General features: G+C 40.8%; 3 protein-coding genes across 5 annotated transcripts; 2 read left to right on the top strand and 1 right to left on the bottom strand.

Moving 5' to 3' along the window:
• Positions 1-20: 20 nt before the first annotated feature.
• Positions 21-14,742, bottom strand: entpd8 (ectonucleoside triphosphate diphosphohydrolase 8). Of its 3 annotated transcripts, XM_048254095.1 has the most exons (11): positions 14,662-14,742; positions 6,718-6,781; positions 6,309-6,453; positions 5,877-5,994; positions 5,292-5,442; positions 4,959-5,118; positions 4,620-4,850; positions 4,247-4,513; positions 3,912-4,022; positions 1,189-1,323; positions 25-406 (listed from the first exon to the last, which is right to left on the bottom strand). In XM_048254095.1, exons 3-11 carry the CDS (start codon positions 6,435-6,437, stop codon positions 218-220), a joined length of 1,491 nt encoding a protein of 496 aa, XP_048110052.1. In that variant the 5' UTR covers positions 6,438-6,453; positions 6,718-6,781; positions 14,662-14,742; the 3' UTR covers positions 25-217. The 3 variants fall into 3 exon arrangements, with proteins under 3 accessions (XP_048110053.1, XP_048110052.1, XP_048110051.1); XM_048254094.1 differs by lacking the exon at positions 14,662-14,742 and having other exon boundaries at positions 6,718-6,801; XM_048254096.1 differs by lacking the exons at positions 6,718-6,781; positions 14,662-14,742 and having other exon boundaries at positions 21-406; positions 5,893-5,994; positions 6,309-6,433.
• On the top strand, positions 13,421-16,844 carry trub2 (TruB pseudouridine (psi) synthase family member 2). Its single transcript, XM_048254097.1, has 8 exons — positions 13,421-13,884; positions 14,045-14,179; positions 14,509-14,583; positions 14,690-14,751; positions 15,121-15,202; positions 15,357-15,429; positions 15,580-15,716; positions 16,312-16,844. Exons 1-8 carry the CDS (start codon positions 13,770-13,772, stop codon positions 16,677-16,679), a joined length of 1,047 nt encoding a protein of 348 aa, XP_048110054.1. The 5' UTR covers positions 13,421-13,769; the 3' UTR covers positions 16,680-16,844.
• A 3,575-nt stretch (positions 16,845-20,419) lies between these two features.
• Positions 20,420-24,223, top strand: hdhd3 (haloacid dehalogenase-like hydrolase domain containing 3). Its single transcript, XM_048254088.1, has 3 exons — positions 20,420-20,511; positions 22,367-22,701; positions 23,001-24,223. Exons 2-3 carry the CDS (start codon positions 22,372-22,374, stop codon positions 23,397-23,399), a joined length of 729 nt encoding a protein of 242 aa, XP_048110045.1. The 5' UTR covers positions 20,420-20,511; positions 22,367-22,371; the 3' UTR covers positions 23,400-24,223.
• The last annotated feature ends 1,106 nt before the right edge of the window (positions 24,224-25,329 follow it).

Raw genomic sequence — 25,329 nt, 5'->3', positions numbered from 1 at the left:
CACTTTACATTATTCCAGTATTATATAAAATATTTCAGTAAATTTTGTTTTCTTTTGTTGGTAAATATTTGAAATTTAATGGATCTTCAGCACTGCACACGTAAACACTTAATTTATGAAAATGTGTTAACAGTAAACAAAGCACAAATTAGTCAGGTGCTGATCTTTTCCCATTGATTTGTGATTATGTGAAATATAACTAGTGTTCAGTTAGTGATTATGGTGACCAAAATATGAGGAAGATGACCATCACAAGGCTGAGAAAAAGTGCAAATACAATGAAAAACACCTCAGCTGCCCACTGACTGCGCTGCACTCCTGTAACCACTAGGGGATGTTTGGAGGGTATCAGATTAGTCAGGTTAAGCATGTAGCCCAGAGTCCAACCAATGTCTGTGTCGGCCACCTGTGGAATGCCAAGGACACATCAAATCAAATCCATCTTTATTTGTAGAGCTCCTTTTGTGTTACATTGCAATATAAAGTGTTTTCCGAAACAAAGCATGACGAAAAGTTAGCAAATAACACAAGACCACATAAAAACAAGAGAAGCCCTGATATCTCACGAAAAAATGTCATGGCTTTTATCAATTAGACTGTTACAGAGTTTGTAGCACATTAATGAATTTGTAACTCAGGGATTCATAAAAGTCAAAATCAGTGACATTTTGATTGTCAGTACATTTTTTACATCTGTTATCTGGCTTGATCATATTTATTTATATCCTTTATTCCAAATGTCCTGGTTATATTTTAATGTTGAATTCATTTAAAAAACTTATTTTCCATTTTCTCTATTTGATTTATTTGCTCATATATATCATCTAGTGCCTCATCCCTAAGGAATTCAATGTTAACAGGAAGGGCACTGCATGAGATACCAGCGTGAGCCTTGAAGTTTCTGTTTATAGTAGGAAGTAGGAATGTCCACATAGTACTTGTGGCATTATGTTAAACATGGCAGACATGTGAAGCAATTACATGTCCAGTATGTAATACCCATGAGGATATTCCAATTTGGACTATGCATTTTCCAAATAGGAAAATGCATTCCAACCAATGTCTTCACTGTATGTCTAGTTTGGCAGGTTGTTTGCATATTTCAATGAGGGCTGTGACGCTGCTTTTGCTTTTATGTAAAGGACTCATGGTTTCTCCAACTGGAAGGCAGGTTAAGACACAACCCACCTTTTTTTGGAAGTAGATTTTGTCCCAGGTTTCATTGAACTTGTAGCCTTGCACAAGAATAGTCATGATATACTGAGCTGAAGCACAGTAGTCTCTCAGGTATTTTTCTTTTGTGTCAGGATATTCAACCAGAATCTGGGTAAACAGAACAGACACAATATGAAACACCCTGATCTGGAAACAGTTACAGTACCCTCCAGAATTATTGACACCTCTGCTAAAGTTGACTAAAAATCGGTATTAAAAAATAATCTGTTGGTGATTTATTGTAAACTCACAATGAAACAAATTAGGAAAAATCCAGCCTTGATAAGAAGCAAATGTATTTTGAGAAAAAGGAAAATTTCATAAAGAAATATTTTCAACTAAAACACGTTGCTCACAATTATTGGCACCCCTGAAAAATCTTAACCTAATAAAGTCACACAGAGGCTACATCCTCTAGTCATTTTTTAACATCGGAAAGACAAGAGAATACACTAAATTTAAATAAAAAGAAAGTGTTTTTTTGACATTTGTAAGTCAGAGAATGTCTATGACAACTTTGTTGAAATGCCTATATTTACAGTTCAAACAATGATTAAAAGATTCTAATCAACAGGAAATGTGACAAACATGCTTGGACAAAGACCCATGGTTATCTTGCCGCCACATACAGTATGGTGGATGGTAGGATAGGCTGTTGGAGAGTTACAGACAAAGGTATCATCTTGGGGTCACCAAGTCCCCAACAAAATCTTAAAAAGTGGCCCCAGCTGTGGCGCGACTGGCTGGGGCACCTGCACCGTACACCAGCGACCTGGGTTCGATTCCCGCCCCGTGGGCCTTTCTGGATCCCACTTGCTTCCTGTCATTCTCCACTATCCTGTCAATTAAAGGCATAAAAAGCCCATAAAATATACTTTATTATTTATATATATATATTATTTAGAGGGCATGCTAGGTAAAAGCCAGTCATTTAATTACCAATGTAAACAGCAGGAGTTACTGAATGGTACAGTGACTTTGTCTGGAAGTGTGGTCTATTGTTAGCCTAGAAATCTAGACGCACCCGTCTAGCAACTCTCCGTTGGCTTGTGAGCTGGTAAAATTAAACTTCTATCAGGCCAATCAAATCATGTATAGAGACGTTAGGCGGGCTTAACATAATGGTTGATGGCAGAGTTGCAACGGTTTGGCTTGAATTCCCTCCTACTTGAAAAGATGGATGTTGCTGTTGGCGAACAGCGTGACACGAGTTAAGCTTTTTTTAAGTTGGAAAAAGTTTGAACTAGCCAATTAGCTCCACTGGTGGGAAAACGCATGGGACTTATAGCGCTGTCCTATTGCATGCAGAGGGAATTTGAAAGACAACCGATTATCCTGCCCCTCGGACTGAGCACTGCCAATTACCTAATTAAAGTGCATAGTAGGGCAGCCGTGGCCTACTGGTTAGCGCTTCGGACTTGTTACTGGAGAGTTGCCGGTTCGAACCCCGACCAGTAGGCATGGCTGAAGTGCCGTTGAGCAAGGCACCTAACCCCTCACTGCTCCCCTAGTGCTGCTGTTGTTGCAGGCAGCTCACTGCGCCGGGATTAGTGTGTATTCACCTCTCTGTGTGTTCACTGTGTGCTGAGTGTGTTTCACTAATTCACGGATTGGGATAAATGCAGAGACCAAATTTGCCTCACAGGATCAAAAGAGTATATATACTTATATAGTATCATGAACATCAAGAAAAACCTGAACATTTTCAAAGGAAATCTGTCAATCTCTGCCAAGACACTAAAAGTTGGTCATGATTGGCTCATTCATTAGGTCAATGAACCAAAACAAATGTCCAGATCAAAACAAATATGGTTTGCTGAACACAAAATCAAGAATCAAGCTTCCATCTCAGTTTGCTTCCCTTCAAGGTTGGATTTTTCTTAATTGTTTTCATTTAAGATTACAGTAAATCACCAACACATTATTTTTTATACCGGTTTTTAGTCAACTTTAGCAGAGGTGCCAATACTTCTGGAGGGTACTGTATAATGCATTTCAAACAGTGTTGAGACATTTGTATTCAGCCATTAGCAGATCGGTCCAATTCATTCAAACGTATACTTATCTCTTTTGATCTGGTGACCTACATTCAGTACATGAAGAGTTCAGATCAAAACCGGTTAAATCCAGTTGTGAAGTATTTACATACCGGTAAATATATTTATATATATGTTTTATTATCATCAGTCACACTGTTGTTGGGTTGTGAAATATTTTCATTTAATTCATCTGTATTTGATGTAACGTTTGCACATGTGAAGGTGGACTGACGTCTTCACATGCCCTTGTGTGAACTATGAGATACACATTTGTAGAGCAGTGTTTCTCAAACTTTTTCAGATGAAGAACCACTTAACCAATAAAAAAGAAACGCACGGATCACCTAGCTAAAAAAAAAAAGATTAGACCTACTTCAACAGTATATTAGCCTACACAATAGGCCTACTCACTGAACCACCTTGCTTATTGTCTTTGCACTTTGATTATTGTGTCAGAGTATCCATATGATTTAAACTGGCATACATAGACAGTGTTGTAGAACTGTTTGGATTTACATACAACTTGGTTCAATATTGCAAACAACTCATCTATATTATATTTTACCACGTCTGCTCGCGGACCACCAGTAGTCCCCGGACCACACTTTGAGAAACACTGTTGTAGACAGTAAAAGGAGAGAAACTGTGTTTTCTTACAGTATTCCAGCTCTTCTTGCAGAAGGTCTCTATTGTCGAGGTGACTTTTGGTAAGGGGGCTTGAGGGGCGAGCCCCAGGAAATCAAATGTGTAATAGTACGCTGAAAAGGCCTGCAGAAGCCAATGGAAAAAAAATCATTACCCTGCTAGCTGAACAAAGAGCACCAAGACACTGAATTTGTATTCAGAAAATGTACTTTGTATGTGGTATTAGTCTGTATGGCAAAAGGATACCCTTATTTATTTACACATGGAAACATAATGTAACCATATGCCTAAACAGGTTAGCGCTATTGGTTGATTACACTCAGTTATTCAATTTTGGAGTGACTTACGAAGAACTCTCCATGGACTGGAGGCTGGTAAACTCCATTGAATCCACAGTCAGGGCTGTAGGCACACTCGCTTATGTTTACTATCTTCTGAATGAGGCTCTGGCACTGATTGGGGTCACTCATGCCAGAGAAGGTGACACTTTTGTCAGGGTCAGTATTTCCTGGCTTGCTCACACAAGGGGAGTCGTAGAGGTCACCCAGAGTCAATGTCAGGTTGAAGCCTGTATGATAGCATGGGTGCATAATTGTGGTAGAAGAACCACTCGTCTGGAATAATCAATTGGATCATTTTACGTTTCAATTACAGTGCTTGTCATCTTTCAAATATTGAGTTGCTCTGCATGCAATAGAAACACCAAATCCTGATTCTCACCGAAACCAGATGTGCTTGTAGCTGCTTCATGGCCTGGTCCTTTCCATAGCAAAGGTAGCTGTGAGTGTACACCCCATACCTATGGCCATACAGCTGAAGAGCAGCTTCAGAATCAGGCTGCTTAACTGGCTCTTTGGGAGTGAAGGCTATTTGGGTGGAACCCCCTCCTAGATCCAGAGCCCCAAGGATCCTACCTCCTTTTGGCTGAATCCATTGGCCTTCAAACGTGTGCTGCCATCAAACAAGAACAGAGACAGTCTTATGTTACAGTTCCATGGCATCTTTAGTGTTTCTTCCTTGTCTTTGAAACACAGGTCATGTGCACATAGTAGAACTCACCTTGATGAAACCCTCCAGTATATAGTTGATAGTAACCCAACCATAAGCCCCTTCTTCCATACCCGAGAGTATCTGCGCACCACGGAAGTCAAATGGATAACCCTTTATTGTGTTGACGACTTCCTCCATGATGAGGTCTGTTGCATTCTGATCTTGTAGCCTGGATATTACATATTTTGCTGTTTACAGGGTTTTTTAGGCAAGATTCAAAGTTCATTCTTTCACAATGTACGTCTTGGTCACTCATCTATACAGGAAACAATCTACACACATATGACAAAGACATGGTAGGACAACTAAAATAGTAAAGCATAAAAACAAAGTATAGTGTACCTTAGGAGCCGCATACCAGCCGTCGCTCCCAGGTATAGAGGGCAGCTCCGCTGCTGTCTGACAGGTATTGTGGCTTTGGCGACATCTAAGCACTGCTGAAGACTTTGGCCTGCAGCGGGAGGATTTTGCCTGTAGCTTGATATACCCCCTCCTGTAAATAGAGCCCCACCATGGGAAATGTAGAACCCTGAGTCTATCATGGGAAATGTATTATGATTATGATTCATCCTATTTTCCAGTAGTGTTCCCTATAATAGTAAGGCAAAGGCATAGAATGTATCTCGGTTTCTTTCGGTGTTTGTTTATGTTGAGCTATATTAGCAAGGGAAAAAGTACTCAAATTTTCAGACATGTAATGTCAACATTGTATTTTACTTTGAGACAGTTTTTAAAAAAAAAAAAGGTTTTCTTTTTCATGGGGTAAAATGATTTATTTATCCAAATTTAGAAATGTACAGTATGTTTTTGACAGTCTGTTGGGGTGCAATTTTCCTTGCAGCCTTCTGTTGGAGCAGCAGCATCAGTTACAGTGACATTAAGAAACTGAACAAGCTGTGAGATAGGTGATATTCAAAAGTTACCAACCATCCACCTCGCACACCTTCATCTGTGACACAATCCCGGTGTTGTTTTCTTTGCCTCCTGGCCATTTATATATGAAGAGAGATGTGTGGGAAGATCCAGCATCAAAGACTATTCCATACTAAAAATGAAAAATTTACAAACAAAATTAACTTTGTAACTGTAACATGGTAGCCTAACTAATAACCAAGCACACAGACTGTTAGGACATAAGAGTTAGGCAGTCCACCATAACAGTAATTTTATCGTGGAAATAATTACAGGTTGAGTAAGCAACCACTAAGCCAGCACCAGCATAAGAACATCTGAAGAACACGATCAAAAATTTAGCAAGAATACTGTAAGGTCACATCTGTCAGGGATAAGAAGAACAATGGACTATTCCTAGAAGCTGTTTTTGACCTTTCAGGTGGAGCTGAAAGTTTCCTCAATCACCTGTGTGCCGTTGGGTAAGTCCATAGTGTAGTGCTGAGCCAAGGATAGAACTAATGCAATGATAGTGGTGCATACAGTGGCTGTCACAGCGATTCCCAGAAAGATGCTTCTGGCTGGTAGTTTCCCCATTCCAACAATTATACACCTCCAAATAAATAAATAAATGTTAAAACAAGTACATGGCACATTCACTCTCATATAATACAAAATGTATATATCTATTTACTATGTTTTCGATTAAGTTCGATATCCATATAAGTGGTGGGGTACCAGCTAGGAGTATTAAAACTCAAAATAAACAACCAAAAGCAAATATCACCACTGTCAGTGGCAAGTCAACAATTAACCAAACTGAAAGCTTGTAGCTAGCTGCTATGTTCAACATTCAGACAATGTTTGTCAGACTTACCTTTTAAAAGCACTTCAGTCAAAGTTCAACATGCCCCTTCTCTCTCTCCACTGCTTGTCGACAACTACACATAGAGAATTTGTCATACAAACATGTTAATAGTCTTGTCTCTCCCAAGAGTCCTGCCTCTTATCTACGTCAGAAATGGCCTGAGCAAAGCTTCAAACATGAACTTACTGAGTTCACACCCACTGGGAAACAGACAACAAACATTCACATAGTAAAGCTAATACTGTACGAAAAATACCAGAAATGTAATCCTCAGCATTCAGTACAGAGTGTCCAGCATAATAACAATTAATTAGTAATTAATTTGTAATTTTATGAATGCCATGCTTATATTAGCAAGGTTACATGTCAGGTTCCTATTGTATTCATGTGGATCTTACTAATAGTATTTTAAAGATAAGAGGTTAATTATTAAATCAGTCTATTGAATGCCTTCACGCTGTTTAGAGAACATGTTAAGTTAACATATAGTTAACAGATATTCATCTACCATTCTCTTATATTTATTATGGGTTGTAATCTGATGATGTTTACCGAAACACTGGAGGTAACTTTGGCCATTGATTTCCGGCAATTCATTGTCCTGGATTGTGTTTATAGGTAGTTTTACATTTTGCAGGACACATTCTGCTCTATTTATCATTTGTCTCAATTGTCATAGTTTTGAAAACATTTTTTAAGACAATTCGGCCAAAGTGGTCACTGGACAGCAGATTGCATTTTGTCGTATGGATACTGTAAACTATGATTTATCATTATGTATATATGATTTTCTCTGTGGTGTGTCTCTTTAGTTGATGACCTTGATTGTGCCTTGAACACCTGTGGGATCCTCAAGTGCATTCGTTCGCTTCACACAAAAGGCGTCATTGTTAACCCAATGCCTCCCACACAAAGGCCATTGCAATGGCCTCCGTCACGGTCAATTATAAATTTCCCTGTAAACTATCAAAAATCACAGATCAGGTCTCCCATGAATGAGAAGAGGTAAGCCAGAGCAAACTTCTAATTGTTCTGCAGCACGCAATCTGCAGTCTCGCTGTAATTAGGTATCAACATTTGTCCCAAACATTCAGTAAATAAATGTGGCAGGGAGGTAGTGCATCTGAAACTTTGTGTAAGACTTTGTGTATTTGGTTTCAGCATCAAACTTGTCTTCCCTCTTCTTTATTTTTATGATTTCTAAATGTCATTACCACATTATCATGCATTATGTTGTTGCTGAGGTTGAGAGACCACAATTTAGTCAAATAAGCGCACTTTAGTAAAACGAGCACACAATATACTAAATTGTGAGCACAATCTAGTAAAATGAGACCACAATTTAGTAAAACGAGTGCACAATTTAGTCAAATGAGTGCCATATTCTCTCAATATACAAAAAACCTGACATCTCCCTGGCTCTGCTTTTATGCTGTTAATCAGAGTGCTCCACTCATGCTTTTATGCTGTTAATCAGAGTGCTCATCATTCCTTTTACTGTTTATGCCAAAACATAAGAATCTGTGTGAGTTTCATAAAGGGCACTTGTTGTGTGCCGATAGATAATAATAGGCAGACAGAGGTTTTGTCACAGTAATAACCTGTCGAGAAACTGTCTGATGGCCAAGGATTAATCAAAGACGAGCAGAGGTTTTGTGTCTTTTAAGTATTAGTCAGGTAGAACCCCAGGATAGGTGTGACATAAGGTAGTAATGCAATTTTTTTTCATAAATTGATAGTTTAGGGGGTGTAGACTCAGAATCTGACGGGTGCCGCTCCGGCACCCTTGAGCATTTTTTTTAAATGACATAATTTGTCACGCCCCCTTTTTTTGACCATAAAAAATAACTAGATGCACATTACTGTATAAACCCATCATGTATGGTATCAAATGAAAGCTCTTCTCAAACAGAAATCAATGATGTCAATAAAAACATGCTAAAAATGAAATGGTAGGCTGAACAACAACCACAAGAGACATATGAATTGTATCAACCCTCAACAATTAATCAAATAGACAAAGTTATAAGGAACAAAGTAGAACTTTCTCACAGATTCTGAAAGCAATACAGAACATGTTGCCAGGCTGGCCTTGTACACATCACAAACATCAAATGTCTCCTCCAAAAAACATTCATTCAATCAGACATTTCTCCCTCGCTGTCATCAGTATCCTCCACTGAAAGTGTAGCCATCTTCGAATTTTTATTTGCACACTGTTCACCACCTTTGCAATGGCAGTAGGTGGTGCATGGTAGTCCATCTGACTGACAGCGGCAAGAGGCCCTGGAGCATGCTGGCACTGCCTTGCATCCACAAGCAACAAGCTGTAGACCTGTTTTGGGTGCAATGTCAGTGTTTCCATGAACAGGCACAGGAATTCCATCCTCTATTTTCACACTGGAGGTGTTTTTTTTGTCAGCAGCTCTCCACAAAAGGACTTGCAGCCGTGCACGCTTGATGTGTTCCGCTGCATATTCTCTTGTTGGAGGGAGACTCTTTATTTTAGCAGGGTCTCTTTTCTTGGTGAATAGCATGTATCAAGTTACTGAGGCTTTCAACAGTCTTTCCATAGTAGGCAAGCATTGATTGCTGAGGTTTTCCCTTTGCCATATGGATATGACACACTATCACAACCAAACAATGCATACAGCCAACAAATCATAACATTTGTCTAATTTTGCAGCCAGCATTAATGTCAATTACTTTGGGCATCCATGGCCTACTGGTTAGGGAATCGGACTTGTGACTAAAGGGTGGCCAGTTCGATCCCCGACTGGTAGGAAAAATGTGAGTGGGGGGAGTGACTTAACAGCGCTCTCCCACATCCATGTGAGGTACCCACATCTGGATGAGGTGTCCTTGAGCCCTGCTCTCCGGGCGCTGGATCAAGGGCTGCCCACTGCTCCGGGTGTGTATGTATACTCCTGGTATGCTCCCTGCTCTAGGGTGTGTGTGTGTGTTTGAATGGGTGTACAGTACACTGTTTGTGTGGGTGTGTTGTACACTACCCCCGAATGGGTAAAATGCAGAGCACAAATTCCTTGCATCGGTGGGGTCAGCCCTGTGTTCCCACATTTCTAGGGTTAGGGTTAGGCCTGAGGTGTGGGTTAGGGTTAGGGGACATAGGGCTGTGGGAACATAGGCATACTCCCGTACTGGCATATGTAAGTATACTTGGGCAGCCGTGGCCTACTGGTTAGGGCTTCGGGCTGCCGGTTCGATCCCCGACCAGTAGGAGAAATGTGGGGGGGTTGAAGAGCACTGCTCTCCCATGCCCACAACCACAGTTGAAGTGCCCTTGAGCAAGGCACCTGACCCTTCACTGCTCCCGAGCGCCACTGTAGCAAGTCAACTCACTGCTACAGGTTAGTGTGCGCTTCACCTCATGTGTGCTCGTTGTGTGCTTCATCTCACTGTGTGTTCATGGGATAAATGCAGAGACCAAATTCCTTGTATATGCAAGTATAGACCCTTTCAAGAGAGTTCCATTTATCATTTTATTTTATTGTTGAAAGGGTCTATACTTGGGCTATAAACCTATATAAATCATTTTATTTTATTGTTGAAAGGGTCTTGGGCTATAAACCTGATTTACATTTGTTGTTGTATTTCCAAATGATTCGTGTCATTCCTTGCAATACTGGAAGAAATATTTTTCTTGATTCTGTCCTCTCCTCCTGTAATCAACTTTGCAGTTTTCTCTGTAATTAGGGGGCAAATTCAAGGACTATTATAGTTAATGTGCTGACTAACTGGCAAGTACCTCATAACTCAGACTAGTTTGTATCAATCCTGGATTGTGTTGTCTGTTTTAAAGCATTAAAAAATTTTTAATTTGTCTATTCTGGGGGGAAATCCAAAGACAGTTATAATTAATGTGCTAACTACCTGGGAAGTACCTCACAACATTGCTGTCTGAAATTCAGGCTGATTCAAGGGAAATTAAAGCTAACGTGCTAGCTAACCCGCAAGTTGGTGAACTAGGGTACATCAGACTTGCTATAATTCATATTAAAATGAATTACTATTGAATGATTGTATTCCTGTATGTATTAAGCTACATGACAGTTCCATAATTTGTTTAATTTAATACCAAACATGACACGATTTAGAGGTATAAGCTACTATGCAGCAAAAAGAAACCTAATTTAACCTTAAAGGTCACTTTGCAAAAGGTATTTTGTTCTCTGGAGGGACCTAAACTATTTTTTCTACTTTATTATGGTCAAAGCTGATTTCTGTATGAAAAGAGCTTTAATTTGATACCATACATGATGGGTTTATAGGTTAATGTCTATTTTGATTTAATATGATCAAAAAAGGGGTGTGGTAGGTGATGTCATTTTAAAGAAAATGCTCAAGGGTGCCGGAGCGGCACCCGTCAGATTCTGAAAGGACCCCCCCTTACAATTTATGCAAAAAAATTGCATTAGTACCTTATGTCACACTTATGCCCAAATTCCAAAAAGTTCTACCTGACTATATTCTAATTTATGTACTTTACTTTTTAAACATTTTTAAACTATTGCCCTTTTATGCTTTTATGTACTTTTACTCTTTGCTTTTGTTTATGTAAAGCACATTGAATTACCCCTGTATGAAATTTGCTTATATATTTATATTTATAATTATATATATGATATATTATATTAATTATATAAAATTATATATATATTTGCAATTGTTGCAAATTGTTGCAACAAATAATTGTTGCAATTGTTGCAACATGACTGCACAAGCTATTGCATATGGCTAGCAAGATGGGAGTTGTGTGAAGCAGATATATAACATATAGGACACATGTAACTCCTCTCCTAGTTACTCTCCATTGGCTCCCTATAGTAGCCAGAATTAAATTTAAATCTCTCACTTTGGCCTATAGGACACTGACTGGATCTGCTCCTTGTTATTTTAATTCAATCAAGACGTACATCCCCAACCGCCCACTGCGGTCTTCTGATGAGCGTCTGTTTTGTCGACCAGTCATAGGTCTAATTCAAGACTCTATTCCTCAGTGGATTAATGTTGGTGGAATGAGTCGCCCAGTGCTCTCCGTTCCTGTGATAGTTTTGGTTTGTTTAAGAGGGGTCTAAAGCATGGGTTCCCAAACTCCATCAATGTGCCCCCCCCCCCCCAATATATATTTTTTTTAAATAATGATATTCACTTCAGTTAAGCCACTTTAATAGGTGCTATACTATGCTATGCAATGCAATGAGTTTTCATCATATTTTCGACGTTTGGCTTTGTTGCCCATATCAGGCTCGGGCCGTGCAGCGATAAAATGTGACAAATCTGTCCATTTTAAGTTAGCTTATCGGAACGTCACATATTACCGTCACGTATGTCCAACCTCTTACGTGTATCTGTCACTTAATATTCATTTCTATACAAACCAAGGCGGCGGATTCCTAAAGAAACGCAACCACCCACACCATAAGTTTACCTAAATTAGCCTACCAAAAAATAAATTTTACCGTGACTCGAAGAGCTGTAAACAGTGTTGTAAGGCTGCGTGTACAAATCCGCTTGGAGCTGTACTGTTCACTGGTAACTTGCAGTTAGCTCGGCTGGCCGCACTGTTGCTAAATTACGTTATGAAGTTTGGCACAATACATTCTCACTCAGGATAGGGATCAATAATACTTTCCACTATCCCAAAGATTTAGTATACATCTCTTCTATGATTTATTTCAATTTTATAATGTTGACAATTACATAATCAATGAAAAAAAAAACATAGATAGTTCTGACATGAAATAAACGTTTTCCCTTCTTTTGTACTTGCTTCTTTTTTGAATCAACCTTCCGCACCTCCCCTCAAATCATTTGGCGCCCCCCAGGGGAGGCGCGCCTCAGTTTGGGAACCTCTGGTCTAAAGGCATATCTGTTCAACATGCACTTAGTTCTTTAAGTGCTTCTTATGCATTATGGTTTGTATAATATTGTTTTATTTCCATTAGGCGGTTGATTAATTTGACATTATTGTTTTATTATTGATATTCTCCTTAATGTAGTTTTACCATGTTATTGTTTTTATATTATTGATTGAATGGATATTATTGTTTATTATTGCTTTTTCACCTCATTTTCAATTGTTTATTTCATTAGGCTATTGATTGAATTGACATTTTTTATTATTGCTATTCTCCTTATGATAGTCTGACCAACATTTTAATTTGTTCCCTGTTAAATTTAAATATTATATTGTTTTGTATTTGTATATGTCGCTTTGGACAAAAGTGTTTCTATAACCATAACCATATAACATGTTGTCTGTCTGCTTCACATAACTCATCTTCATCCAAGGGTGTATAAAGAGAAACAGTTCAGTGAAAGTCTTTTGTTCAAATACAAACTCAACTTACACTTAAATTGTGTACTTTCTATTCAACTTCATTGTTGGTCAGTCAGCCAAGACTGACTTTTTTTCCTCATTTTTCTTGGATACATTCAATATTATGTCATAGTATAGCCTGTCACTCATTGCAGTTGAAAGGCCTAGTTATTGTTGAAACTGTATGAAATGTTACAATCTTTTGTCATTTTTAAACTTGAACCAGTAGAGTGCGCCATAAAACCAAATGTGATGCAGCCTACAGTGAAGACAGTGACACAGAAATGTACATGCCAAACCTCTCCACAACAGCAGGTGGCAGTGATTTTTTTTTATGCACATCCTCACACATGCACCTTTCTTCGTGGGAAAGATAAGGTTAGGTTAGTAATTTCCACTGTCCATGGTAATTTCTGGCGACTTGACAGGGACTGGTCACTGTTTACAGGAGTTATCTTTAGTCTTGTATGTTTTGGGTATGTCTGGACGTTGGAAATGTTTTTTAGAAGCGATGGGCCTATAATACTTGTCCACCAAAGAAAGATTTTTAATGCTTTGACCTGGACGGTCACTGTTCCCCAGAAAAGTGCGCTTTCGTCTGACGCATTTTGATGGGCCATCTATTCTTGGCTGTAGCCTAATCGCGACTGCATTGTACCCTTATTTCGTTTTCATTTAATAACCGTATGTGGAAACAACGTCATTCTTTCAGAGCACAAAAATGTCAAGTCCTGCTCGACTTTACCGTAAACTTGAAGGGTTGTTTTCCGTATTTAAGCCCTCCGGAATTCATTGGAAACTCGTCCGTGATACCATAGAAGCAAATCTCCTTAAAGGTTAATATATTTTTTTCCTGATAACTTTCGCATTTACAAGAAGACTGTTTAATATGATAGTTATTTACAACAAGAAAGACTATTGGAGATAGACTTGTGCCACAGTAGCATGACTGACATTGACATGACTGCGAATTGTAAAACGTGTATTTCCCCCTAGAAATCAATGCTGCTCCTTCTCCTGCCCCGAAACTTGAGGTTAATTTCCAGGCTTTACCCAGTGGAGAGTCAGGAACAACCAAGGAACTCATTATGGCTGCCACTCAGCTCCCAGTTCTTTCTGCCAGCCCTCAAGGTATTCTCTTCTATTGCACTGACCATAATAATAATTGAAGTGTTTAGTTCATGTGCATGGACGCATTACTATCCTACATCATTCCATTACAGGTTGTGCGATATTTTATTCTTTTGCTTTCAAGTGATGTGTGCAGACTTTCTACTTCTATCTTTCTCATGTATTTTAACTTAAAGTAATGCTACAGTCACTGAAACAAAGCACTGTTATACAGGCTAAAGACATGCCTTTAGTCAAGCCTTCATAAAATGCTGAGCTGATTGTAGGTTATTTGACATTCAGTTAACACCGTAAAGGTGTTCAATTAATGTTTCACATGTATCCTCTAGTGAGAGGGCCGCGGTATAGGACTCTGAAGGTAGGAGTGGGCCATCGTCTGGATGCATTCTCATCTGGAGTGCTTGGTATGTTTTCATCCTTGGTATGGTATAGTCTCTGAGTAACAAGATGGATTATCAGAAAAGTTTGTTGTCTTGCCTTACCTGAGAATGTATGTCTTTTCTGTCTCAGTTCTAGGTGTTGGACAAGCAAACAGGGCCCTAGCAGAGTTCTACAGCTCGCCGGTTACAAGGGTAAGTTAGATACTAATGTGAAGATGACCGATATTATGGGCAAGTATTGGGAACTAATGATGAACATTTTTAGATAGTAATGTTCTCACACAGCAGAGGTGGATATCCCACTTTCTGAAAACGGTCCTGCCATGTGTTTTTTCTGCCTGTACGCTTAACACAGGTGATATCACTAATTGGCTGATCTACCTAGCTGAAGAGTTGTGCTAATTGGGATCAGCTGGTTAAGCAAAATGGCTGCAAGAAATATATAGTATGACTTTAATTTCTAAGGTTGCGATGTCGACCTCTATGAGGTACATATGACATTCACTATGAGACCTCGAACTGTTTGATCATTGTTGTGTTGGTCATCACATGTTACGGCAGGACTACACATTAGAAGGGGAGTTTGGGATGGCCACAGATGACTTTTCTTACACCGGGCGCATCATAGAAAGGACTACATTTGGTAATTATGGGTTCTAGTCTAACCAATGCTGATCCTGTCAGTCAAATTTCCTGATTTTCCTCATTTTCCTAGTTTTGTTTACATCACTGTAGCCTGAATGCCTCTGTTCTCAAAATAAAACACCACTCGAAATATGTGCTGTTTTTTCTTTTAGATCACATCACTCTGGAAAAGCTGGAGAAGATCCTGGCTATGATTCAGGGAGGCCATCAGAAAGCTCTGATTACGTACGTTGGTCTGTCTTTCTACCATGAAGACCATTTGTGCTCACAGATGCACGCTCATGCACTGACAATCACAGATAATCTGTAGATCCTTTGCTGATGTATGAATTGGCCATTGCAAGCAATTCAACTGTGAAAATATGTGGTACCCAGATACTCAGGTGTGGACCTTCAGTCTCAAGAGGCGTATGAGCTGGCGGTGCACGGGATGCTGCAGCCACACAGCAAGTCTCCCCCCATCCTCACGGGTCTGCGCTGCATCCATTTCCAGCCCCCCCACTTCACCCTCGGTAACAGCAGCAGAAGCATTTAGTCACTCACACTCCACCCTTACATGCACATAATGTATGGTGTGAAGTATTTGTGATACAAAAGCTGTAATGTGCGGAAACTGTGTTGAGTTGATAATACATGTCGCTAATTTTATTTACTGTCTCAGTTGTAACGGCTCCCACACACAGTTGCGTGCGTTGCAGTGCTGGAGACGCATCCCGTCCACTTTACATGGGCTTACGCCATCCGTTGCCGAACTGAATTGTGGGTCCGTTGCATCGCGTTGCTCCCGTCGCTCGCGCTGAGAAGTTCAGCTGTTGCTGCACCGACAGACGACACCAGCCAATCAAATTACGGTTATACCTTAAGTCATTTGCATAGCTACCGTCGGGAACACCCACTGGCATGTGTTGACGGAACGTAGCTGTTTGTGGAAGCCACAAGGAAGCAGAAAATGAGGATCTTAAAACTTAAGATCCAAAATCTGCATTTTGATCTGTTCATCCTTCTCACTCTGCTCTCTCTCTCCCCCTCCCTCCCCCCCCCCCTCTCTCTCTCTCTCTCTCTCCCCCCCTCCTCTTCTGTTCTCCTCTTGGGCTTGTATTCCTACAGAGGCTCAATGCGTGAATGAGACACAGCGTTACTTGCGCAAGCTTATACATGAGGTAGGTCTGGAGCTACGAAGTTCGGCAGTCTGCAGAGGCGTACGGCGCATACGCGATGGGCCCTTTGGCCTGCAGGAGGCGCTCACTCGACAGCACTGGACTGCCTCAGACATTCGGCGGGGCATCAAGGTGCACCGTTCTATGCTGAAGGCCTTCAGCAAGGTCAGCGATTCCACACGTGCAGAGAAAGCTCAGTCAAAACAGCGCTACCAGAAGACAGGGACAGCAGATGACTCCACAGCCAATATTACTGCCACTACCCCAAAGCATCTGCATTCTGCTACAGAGGAAGCAGCAGAAAATGTTTCACCCTAATAGGGTGCAGCTGTTATTTATACTGGGGATACTACAGTTAAAAAAAACTGGATCTTTCTGATGTTTGGGTGTTGGTTATTTCATATGCCAATGTTTTTTGGACAGTATCTGTCCCCTTACTGGTATGTGTATCCCATATTCCAATAAAGTTTGTTCTAAAACAAAAAATAATTCAATGTGTCTCTTACATTAGTTATGGGCTGTTATCGCCCATGTGCCCACTTGATAATGGCTATATAAACGAAATAAACACATGCAGGAAACATCAGGTGAATCACTTAGCGTGTTTCCATCCAACTTACTAATGCGCATTTAAAGGGACACCAGGCAAGCCTGATGATTTTTCTCTACGAAACTCCCCCTCGCTTGGTTTGAAGCTCTTTTCCTTTTCTTTGCGTCTTCTGTCAAGGGGTTTCGCTGCTTCTTCGCAGGCTCTGCCATTATACACACGTTTGCAACAATCTCTAGCGTTTCGTTAGCCTGCCTCTGTGCTGTAAACTGATCCTGCTTCGGTTGGCGGGTAGGATACACCGAACTTGCAAGTGGGATATTCTTTCTACAGGCATAGGGGCGGGCGAGAGAGCCTTCATTCGCCCCGTAATGAGTCATTTAACCATATACCGACTTACGGAGATGATTAATTAACAGGAAAACGTTGCCTGGTGTCCCTTTAATCTATTCGAATAAGAAATCCCGGTTGGAAACACGTGAAATGCGCATCAAAAATCCTAATGCGCATCTATATTTGATTCGCTAGAGGGGGGTGGATTAACTCTCGATGCGCATAAGGTAGGCTATAATGTGAATAAAGTTGATGGAAACGGTTTATTCGCATCGTGTGACGTAACCTTCAGAGAATCTCAGCAATATCTGGCGCTTCCCTATAACATTAGGCAAGTTGATGTGTTCTCTTGCTTGTTTCCGTAGAATAAAACAAACAGAATACAGGCATCAGTGCACAGTTGTTTTGCTGAAGCTATGTTTTCGCCAACAACTCGATCGGCACATATCGCAAGTTTATACAACTATGCAGTGCCCGTTCAAACATGCCATTCCTGTAGAAAACCTGTAGCCCGATACATGCCCGCAGGTATGCCTGCTTTAACAATAGGATGATAGGGAAAAACATCATTCCAGCTAAGCATTCAATAATGTATACTGAATATCATAATATATTAGCCTATAATTAATGTGCAGTAAGCAGCGCTGCATGTAATCGCTGCATGTGATTTCTACAGATCAGAATGGAATAACAAATGTTTTGAGTTAAGCCTAGCTTATTGCATAACTTTCCTGATAGTGAAGACAAGCCATTTTGTGATCGTTTGACATTTGCAACGATGTGACTCAAAAGCAGTGTTTGGTAGCATAAGTGACGTTTCTCTGTCTGCCACTTGTTGTCTAGCTGTGTGGCACGTCTTCTGAAACGTTAAATTCGGGACCATTAGCCCATCGCTTGTTTCAATTTGGGACCTTACAGTCGGAAATGTAGTTTGTTTATTCAAAGTATCACGTCCAATGTAGCCTGGGCCAGGGGCGATTCTAGACCTATAGCTTTGCTGGGACACAGGCCCCCAACTCCCAATACATTAAAAAAAAAAATCTAATTAACTGTGCACGCAATATAAAATAAATCGCCTGATTTGGACCATCACATATCTCCCCTAGGTCACAGACGTCCTCCTCCATACTCTGAATAGTTTTACGCCTGTGCTCTTTCTCCCCTCTCTTCGACCTTCTCCTCCTCCTCCAGCACTCTCTCCCTCAATTGTTGTAGCAGCCACTATCTAGCAACATCCAAACACATAGGCATAAGTAGGCCTATACTCACTGCATGAATTTAATAGGCTTTCCTACTAACACAAGGGAAGCTTATTTTTAGTCAAAATTGAGATATAGAATTCCCTCCCAGGCAAGGGTCCTATAGACATCCTGGCAATACTGCAGTTCTTTGTAGCTTAAATAGCCTACTAAAGCCTTCATACTGACTTTTGGTGATAATTTGCAAATTTAGCCTATAATAATCTACACAGATGGCTACTCTGATTCTGTGTATATTGTTATAGGCTACATTTGCCATTAAACCATTGATCAAATCACAGCACTGGCTATTACCAGCATAAATGTTAATGTTACTGTTAATGTGGGCAAAATTATCATACCTCCCTCATCCTCCTCACTGTTCCTCTCCATCTGCCTCTGTTCGGGAAGAATTTTCTGATGTCCATCTCTGAATAGTTTATCAGAAGGCTATGTTTAGTTTTACAGTAGGACAGCTTCACAAACAGTATAGGCTACTTTTACAGGACTCTCTCTACAGTATACGTGTAAATCCTTATTAATTGTCCGGATGTGTGCATGCAGCCTACGCATGGTGTGAGTGTGTGTGTGAGTGAGAGAGCACAAGCTGGTAAACTGTTGCTAAATTTAGGCTACAATAACGCTAAGCATTGAAAAACAGATGCTAGTTATGTGGGTAACACTCTCTAACAGCGATCAACTTGTAATTTTTTCTGTCAAACAAGTTGTGAATTTGTTGTAACATTAAACAGGGGACGACTTATTCTGTGCACAAAGTGATGTAACGAGCTCCAGCGGATTCCACAGTGTGTGTGCAGTAGGCCTACAACGAAACACTCGGAAGAATCATGTGAATGATTTTCATTGGTTGTTGCGTTCAATCTTTTTTTCAATCTCGTTCTATTTCCTGATTGGCTATTATGGCCCCTTTCTTTATTCCTTGTTTTTTTTATTATTATTTATTGGCTGGTAAGTGACAGGCTCGAGCCATGATTAAAGCAGGCACGGAGATGCGCTCATGAATGCCGTTTCCAGCTAGAGCCGCGCTAGAATTTTACTGGGGCACTGGAGACTTTTACTAAGGCACGTGTCCCAGTGAATAAGGTCTAGTGACGCCCCTGGCCTGGGTTATTCAAAGCATCAGTTTATTGCACATACTTTTCATGTAATTTTGAATAGCCACTACATAGCCTACCCGTGTTTGTTGGCGTGCTGTTGCAAAATCCGCGTAATCATTTTATGCAAGCAAACATACAGGAAGTCTTTATTGTTGAGTTCAGAGATGATAATCAAACATCTTGCATTTTAACTGTGATTTGGTGCTGCCAAATCTCCGCTTAACTCTCTCTCTGGTCCTGCGCGCAGTGCTGTGTGAGAGGGTGCTATGGTAGAGCGGAGAAAGCCAACGTGTGCTTCTTTTACCGATATATAACGATATATTTAGCTTTTCTTATCCAAACAATGTCAAACTATGCACTGCACACTCATGCCAGTAGCAAGACACTACTCATGCCAGTAGCAAGACACCTGCCAAGTTTGAAATCGAACGGACCAACGACACGCAGACAGACAGACAGTTCCTGCAATTTATGGATAAATAGATGCTATGGCTTGTTTGTTGGGATAGGCATCCGACAACGAGTAGCCTACTCGGGGTAACAGCTAGGTCTATCATTCGTCATAATTCTTTAAACCCTGACTTGTGAATCTAAAGGTCTCCACACCTCAGCTGGAGTATGGGATGGGGGCGTTCATTTCACTCAACATAGGCAAAGTGTCCCAAAATACTTAGAATCAATAGGTGTTGGAAACGCTGACAAATGCGCATTTGAATTATGCGCATTACCACGGATGCGCATCACTAATTCGCATGAGTTGGATGGAAACACGCTAACGTCATACGGAACCAATCATCTGCAGTCAGAAGCTTTACACGGACAGTTTTACTAATCGGACTAAGCAATCTTGCCCCTGTGCCCTCTTTAAGTTTATTTTACTGTCTATGCTCTTTACTGGTTATCTGTAGGAACAGGTAGGCTACTTTATGGTTGCTACATTGAACTTGACGAATCCCAGTCTGATTTTTAACCTGTAATTAGGACGTCCGTCAGAGATGCATTTTGCCCCCTCTGTTCGTGCGACCTTAGTTCTGTCACGCTCAGATCTGCGGTCCGAATTTGCAGTGTGAAATGTTCAACTTTAAAAGAGAGATCGTGTACAAAAAAAAAATAGTGTTATGTCATGATTGCAGCCTTAACCATTGACAAACCACAGCAGCTGCCGGCATTTTACAAATACAAATAAAGTGGCTAGGACGTCCTGATTGCATGCCATTGGGATAAATGCGGAGACCATTGGGATAAATGCGGAGACCCTCACGGGATGTCTATTTGACTGGCTGCTGGGAAATGTATGCGTCTAGTTTCGCTCTGCCAGGTGCCTTGAAATGCAATTAATGTAATGGATAACCTAGTGCCCAGTAAACAACTGAAGTTGAAGACACATTTATTCTTTTTTACAAGACAAATTAGAAATGACACATTAGGACAATACAAATGAAAAACTTCCCTCAAACAATACTGCATTGAGGTTCTCAAATGGGTAAACTCACATCCTCACCCAGAGAGCATTTTGGTGGTGCATTATTTTCCAAGGGGAAGAAGAGAAGCAAGGAAAAGCTGAGACTACATTAATTAAATGACCTATGGTAAATGTCGGAGAATGCAGGGCAGCTGCATAAATGACAGACAATGGTGCACTATTTAACCATAGAAGTTGAACATTATATTTTTACAATTTGTAAATTCTGTATTTAGAAGACAGTCTGTTGCATTAGCCTACATTATTTATGAAATCAAAGACACCTGACAGGCAGTGATGGTTGCTTTGTTGAGTGTGTCACAAACATGGAATTGCATAGGCCTATAGACCTCAGTTTGATACATATCTTCCAGCAAAATATATGGACAGCTAAATAGGAGACATCTATTGAGTTGAGTTGACATCTGTTTTGAGTTGAGTTGTAGGGTGTTGTGTGCGTGTTATGACCACTCTACTGCCTATAGCAAAGTTGAGATCGCAACTCCTGTGTGTGTGTGTGTGTGTGTGTGTGTGCATGCTTGAAACAAGGCTGTGTGGCTCTCAAAGCGCAAAAACAGGAAGAGGAATCACCTTTCAGTGTATGTGTCTGATGCGAGGGCCCCTTTTTGACGGATTTGGGATGTACAAGAGGGTTGACCCTACTGAGAGGCTCTCTATCGGAATCAAATTCCCTAATCTGGGGTTTGGGACTAACAAGGGTGGTCTGACTCAGAGGCTCTCTATCTGCATTCCTATTCCCTAATTTCCCTATTCCCTATGCTCGTACTTGCATCATGTAGTTCGCTCAATAAAAGAATTCAGAGCAGAAGTTTGTCACTCTGGTTAGAGAGCGGTCAAAAGGTCCTGGTTATAGACATTTGTCTGCCATCAGGGGTTAAGAGGAAAACTATCTTGGTCACAGGGAGAATTTATCTAAATATAAAGTTTTTCTTTAAGACAGATCTTATAATATATATAACATGTAACAGATCTTACAATATCTATAACAATTTAGGGTCAGTCTCTAAATACATTTGTATCTATCAACAGATTTCTGTAACCACACTTGTATGAAGTGTAATCAGGAGTGCTGTGCTTTTCATGCACTAAGCATGCACACCAATCAGATGTGGTACTTCTACATTTAGAGTATTGAACTGAATCTTGCCATTGATATTAAAAAATCACATCGCAAATCGCAATCACAATATCTGTCAGAAAAATTAGATATTTTCCCCAAATTGTGCAGCCCTAAGTTGACAAGCAAATCTACTGGTTGAGGGACCTTTGTGTGTGTTTGTGCCCAGGCGAGATGCGGGGTCCAGTGCGCTGGGTTCTGTGGGATGTGAAGGACACACTGCTCAAGGTGCGCCGCTCAGTTGGGGAACAGTACTGCAGTGAGGCGTCACGTCTCAGTCTGGAGCTGCCGCCCTTACAAGTGGAAGCCGCCTTCAAACACGCTTACCGCCGTCAGGCCAAACTCTACCCCAATTACGGCATCGCACAGGGCCTGGGGGGGCACCGCTGGTGGGTGGCCGTCGTGAAGGACACTTTCCGCCAGTGTGGGGTGCAGGACTCAGCCATGTTGGATAAGCTCTCCTTCAACCTCTACCATAATTTCAAAAATGCGGAGAACTGGGAGGTAATGATGCTTACTCTGATGGTATATGTACTTGATTTGGCAGCAAACCACGCTGGCTTGGAAGCTACATCCCAGCCCTTTCTAATTCAGAAATGTATTTCTTTACATGCTTGACATCTTTTGTGCTTGTCACACAGCCGGGAAGTGAGATTTACAGGACGGAATTTGTATCTTGTGATTTCTGCACATTAAAACACAAGTCTAGTTAAATGTTGCTAAATATTTTTTAAAAATATGACTGAATAAGCTGGGACTTCTCTTAAGAAAACATAAAGTTTCGCTTGTGTTTTCTCCCTCAGGTGTTTCCAGACTCGGCTCGTACACTACAGAGCTGCATCGCCATGGGCCTGAAGCTCGGTGTGGTATCCAACTTTGACAACCGTCTGGAGGGCATCTTGCACGGCTGTGGGCTTCTTCCCCATTTCAGCTTCCTGCTGACCTCGGAAGGGGCCAAAGTGGCCAAGCCTGACGCAGGCATCTTCCACCAGGCCCTGCAACGCTGTGGGGACCCAGCCTCCAGCGTGGCTCACGTCGGAGACCACTACGTCAACGATTACCTCACTGCACGTTCGCTGGGCATGCGTGGGTATCTGCTGGACAGGGATAGTGGCACACAGCACCCAGATGTTCCACCTCACCACAGGCTCAGCAGCCTAGATGAGCTGCCAGCCCTGTTGGAGAAAATTGCAGAGCGGTAGCCTATTATAGGTCTCTTTCATTTTTATCCAGGACTGGACAGGCACTGTGCTATGAAGAGATTTATAGGCCCATAATTTTGCACTGATTTTCAATTACGCACCTTTTTACCTCAATGACTGATAGGGGTAAAGATGAGATAATGACACTCAGATGTAATTTATAGCTAATGAAGTCACTAAAACCACTCATTTATCTTTATCTCTAGCTTGTCAGATTTCGAGAGAATGAGTTTTGGATGGTTTTACACATACCGGTAATCATGTTCCCTGGTAGCCTGGAAGCCAGCCTAAATTTACCCCACCCACACAATTTGAGTTCGAGAAAGAACTCGAGTTTACTACGCCAGGCTATAGTTTCCTGGAGATGTTGCTGTAGGACCAGAGGCTATTTTCTACTGATGAAATGGTAGATGTTGGTACTGTAGATAATGTGCCTGCCGGTATGTATGCTGGCATTATTACACCTTTGTGGTGCAAATCTACTTTTGTGTAAATCTACTCATTGTGTTTTATTGTGATCCACTTGTCAATGGTGTGGTCCATGAGCACAGTGGAGCTGTCCGTTGCAGTTTCTTGTTCATCCACAGGATGGTGTGAATTGCCTTTCCTCTCACAGCTTCTATTATGTGATCAATATTTTTTACAATTCCAATATTGTTTCATTAATTATTTGTGAGAGTATCCTGGTTAATCGTGCAGTTCATCAGTCTTTTAGGGAAATAATGACACTTTAAATCCTTTTAAATCAGTATTTTTGATTAATCAGCTGACAATAGAATAATAAAAAGGTACATCATTATTTTAATAAATGCTATTTTAATGACTTCCTTTGGGTGTGTCTTGGTTTAGTGAACATGAACAGTTATAAAAAGGTATGGTCAAATCGTCTGTTTAAATTCAGTCAGGAAGCTCTACTGTGATTCTCTCTTAACTTATCTGAGAACCAATCAGCATTCTCCCATGCACTGTCACTGTGACAGCTGCAGCTTACTACAGGGTGAGTTTCCTTCTAGACTGGCTTGATCCTCAGCACCACCTGGTTCTGTGTTAGTTTCTCGACCTGAGCAGTTCATTTCTTTGTGTAATTTTGATCCACTAGCAGCAAGTGGAGCAGCTTTAACAGCAGTGGCATATGAAACAAATCTAGTCAAACATAAATAAAGCTCAACATGTTTTCAGTTTTATAACCAAATTTACATAGTTTGTTACACACACTACCCCACATACATTTTTTCTTCAGTTCATTTAAGCAAGACTATGCAGTTTTTTTTTTGTTTGTTATTGAATGTACTACTAGTGCGGAGCCTGTATAAAAACGTGCCCACAGGCACGCTGCATCTGGCACCAGTCTCCGTGTCGGAGAGGTCAAGATCTGTTAAATGTTTCCCTGGCTACAAAACTTCCAGTTTATGGAGTACAGTTCTAAAGCACAGCTCAGCTATAGCCAAATACTAACTAACAGAACAGCTGTCCCCCATGCACTAAAATGGCTTAAAGTGGGTTCCATTCTTTGCTCACAACATGTTAAATTATTGTGAAAAAGGGGAGACTTGTAGTGCGTATAGATGTTATCAGCTTGGCCACAACTGGTATATATCAACTTTGCGTTCAGTAATGTTGCAGCTGGGTATCCGCCCAACACAGACAGTGTATTATATGAGGAGGAATCCTTTTTAAGCCTGATACCCCCAGACTCTTATTCCTTCCAATCTGCTCAGAGACAGATACAGATACAGAGAGAGCTTGGGTGAAGATCAAAAGGGGAGTGAGAAAGATGGCCAAGCGTCTGAAGGGACAAGAGACAGAGATAAATTAAACCATTGGAAACAATAGCCAGGGCGTACCTCCCATGAGGTACAGGGAAACACACAAGAGGCGAAGGCTCCTGTGCCCATCATGTAATGGATTACATAGTCCCGTCAGCCCACGT

This window comes from Alosa alosa, chromosome 10 (genome assembly GCF_017589495.1).
Source record: "Alosa alosa isolate M-15738 ecotype Scorff River chromosome 10, AALO_Geno_1.1, whole genome shotgun sequence".
Classification (NCBI taxonomy): domain Eukaryota; kingdom Metazoa; phylum Chordata; class Actinopteri; order Clupeiformes; family Clupeidae; genus Alosa; species Alosa alosa.
The sequence above is the reverse complement of the archived record's forward strand: the minus strand, read 5'-3'. Positions and strand labels throughout refer to the sequence as shown.

Coding starts and splice junctions, on each gene's coding strand:
- hdhd3 (XM_048254088.1), top strand. CDS start 22,372: ATGCGGGGTCCAGTGCGCTGGGTTCTGTGGGATGTGAAGGACACACTG. Junction 22,702..23,000: donor AAAATGCGGAGAACTGGGAG/GTAATGATGCTT, acceptor TTTCTCCCTCAG/GTGTTTCCAGACTCGGCTCG.
- entpd8 (XM_048254095.1), bottom strand. CDS start 6,437: ATGGGGAAACTACCAGCCAGAAGCATCTTTCTGGGAATCGCTGTGACA. Junction 5,995..6,308: donor ACTTACCCAACGGCACACAG/GTGATTGAGGAA, acceptor TTTCATTTTTAG/TATGGAATAGTCTTTGATGC. Junction 5,119..5,291: donor GCTGGTATGCGGCTCCTAAG/GTACACTATACT, acceptor TGTAATATCCAG/GCTACAAGATCAGAATGCAA.
- trub2 (XM_048254097.1), top strand. CDS start 13,770: ATGTCAAGTCCTGCTCGACTTTACCGTAAACTTGAAGGGTTGTTTTCC. Junction 14,584..14,689: donor ATTCTCATCTGGAGTGCTTG/GTATGTTTTCAT, acceptor TTTCTGTCTCAG/TTCTAGGTGTTGGACAAGCA. Junction 15,717..16,311: donor GCCCCCCCACTTCACCCTCG/GTAACAGCAGCA, acceptor GTATTCCTACAG/AGGCTCAATGCGTGAATGAG.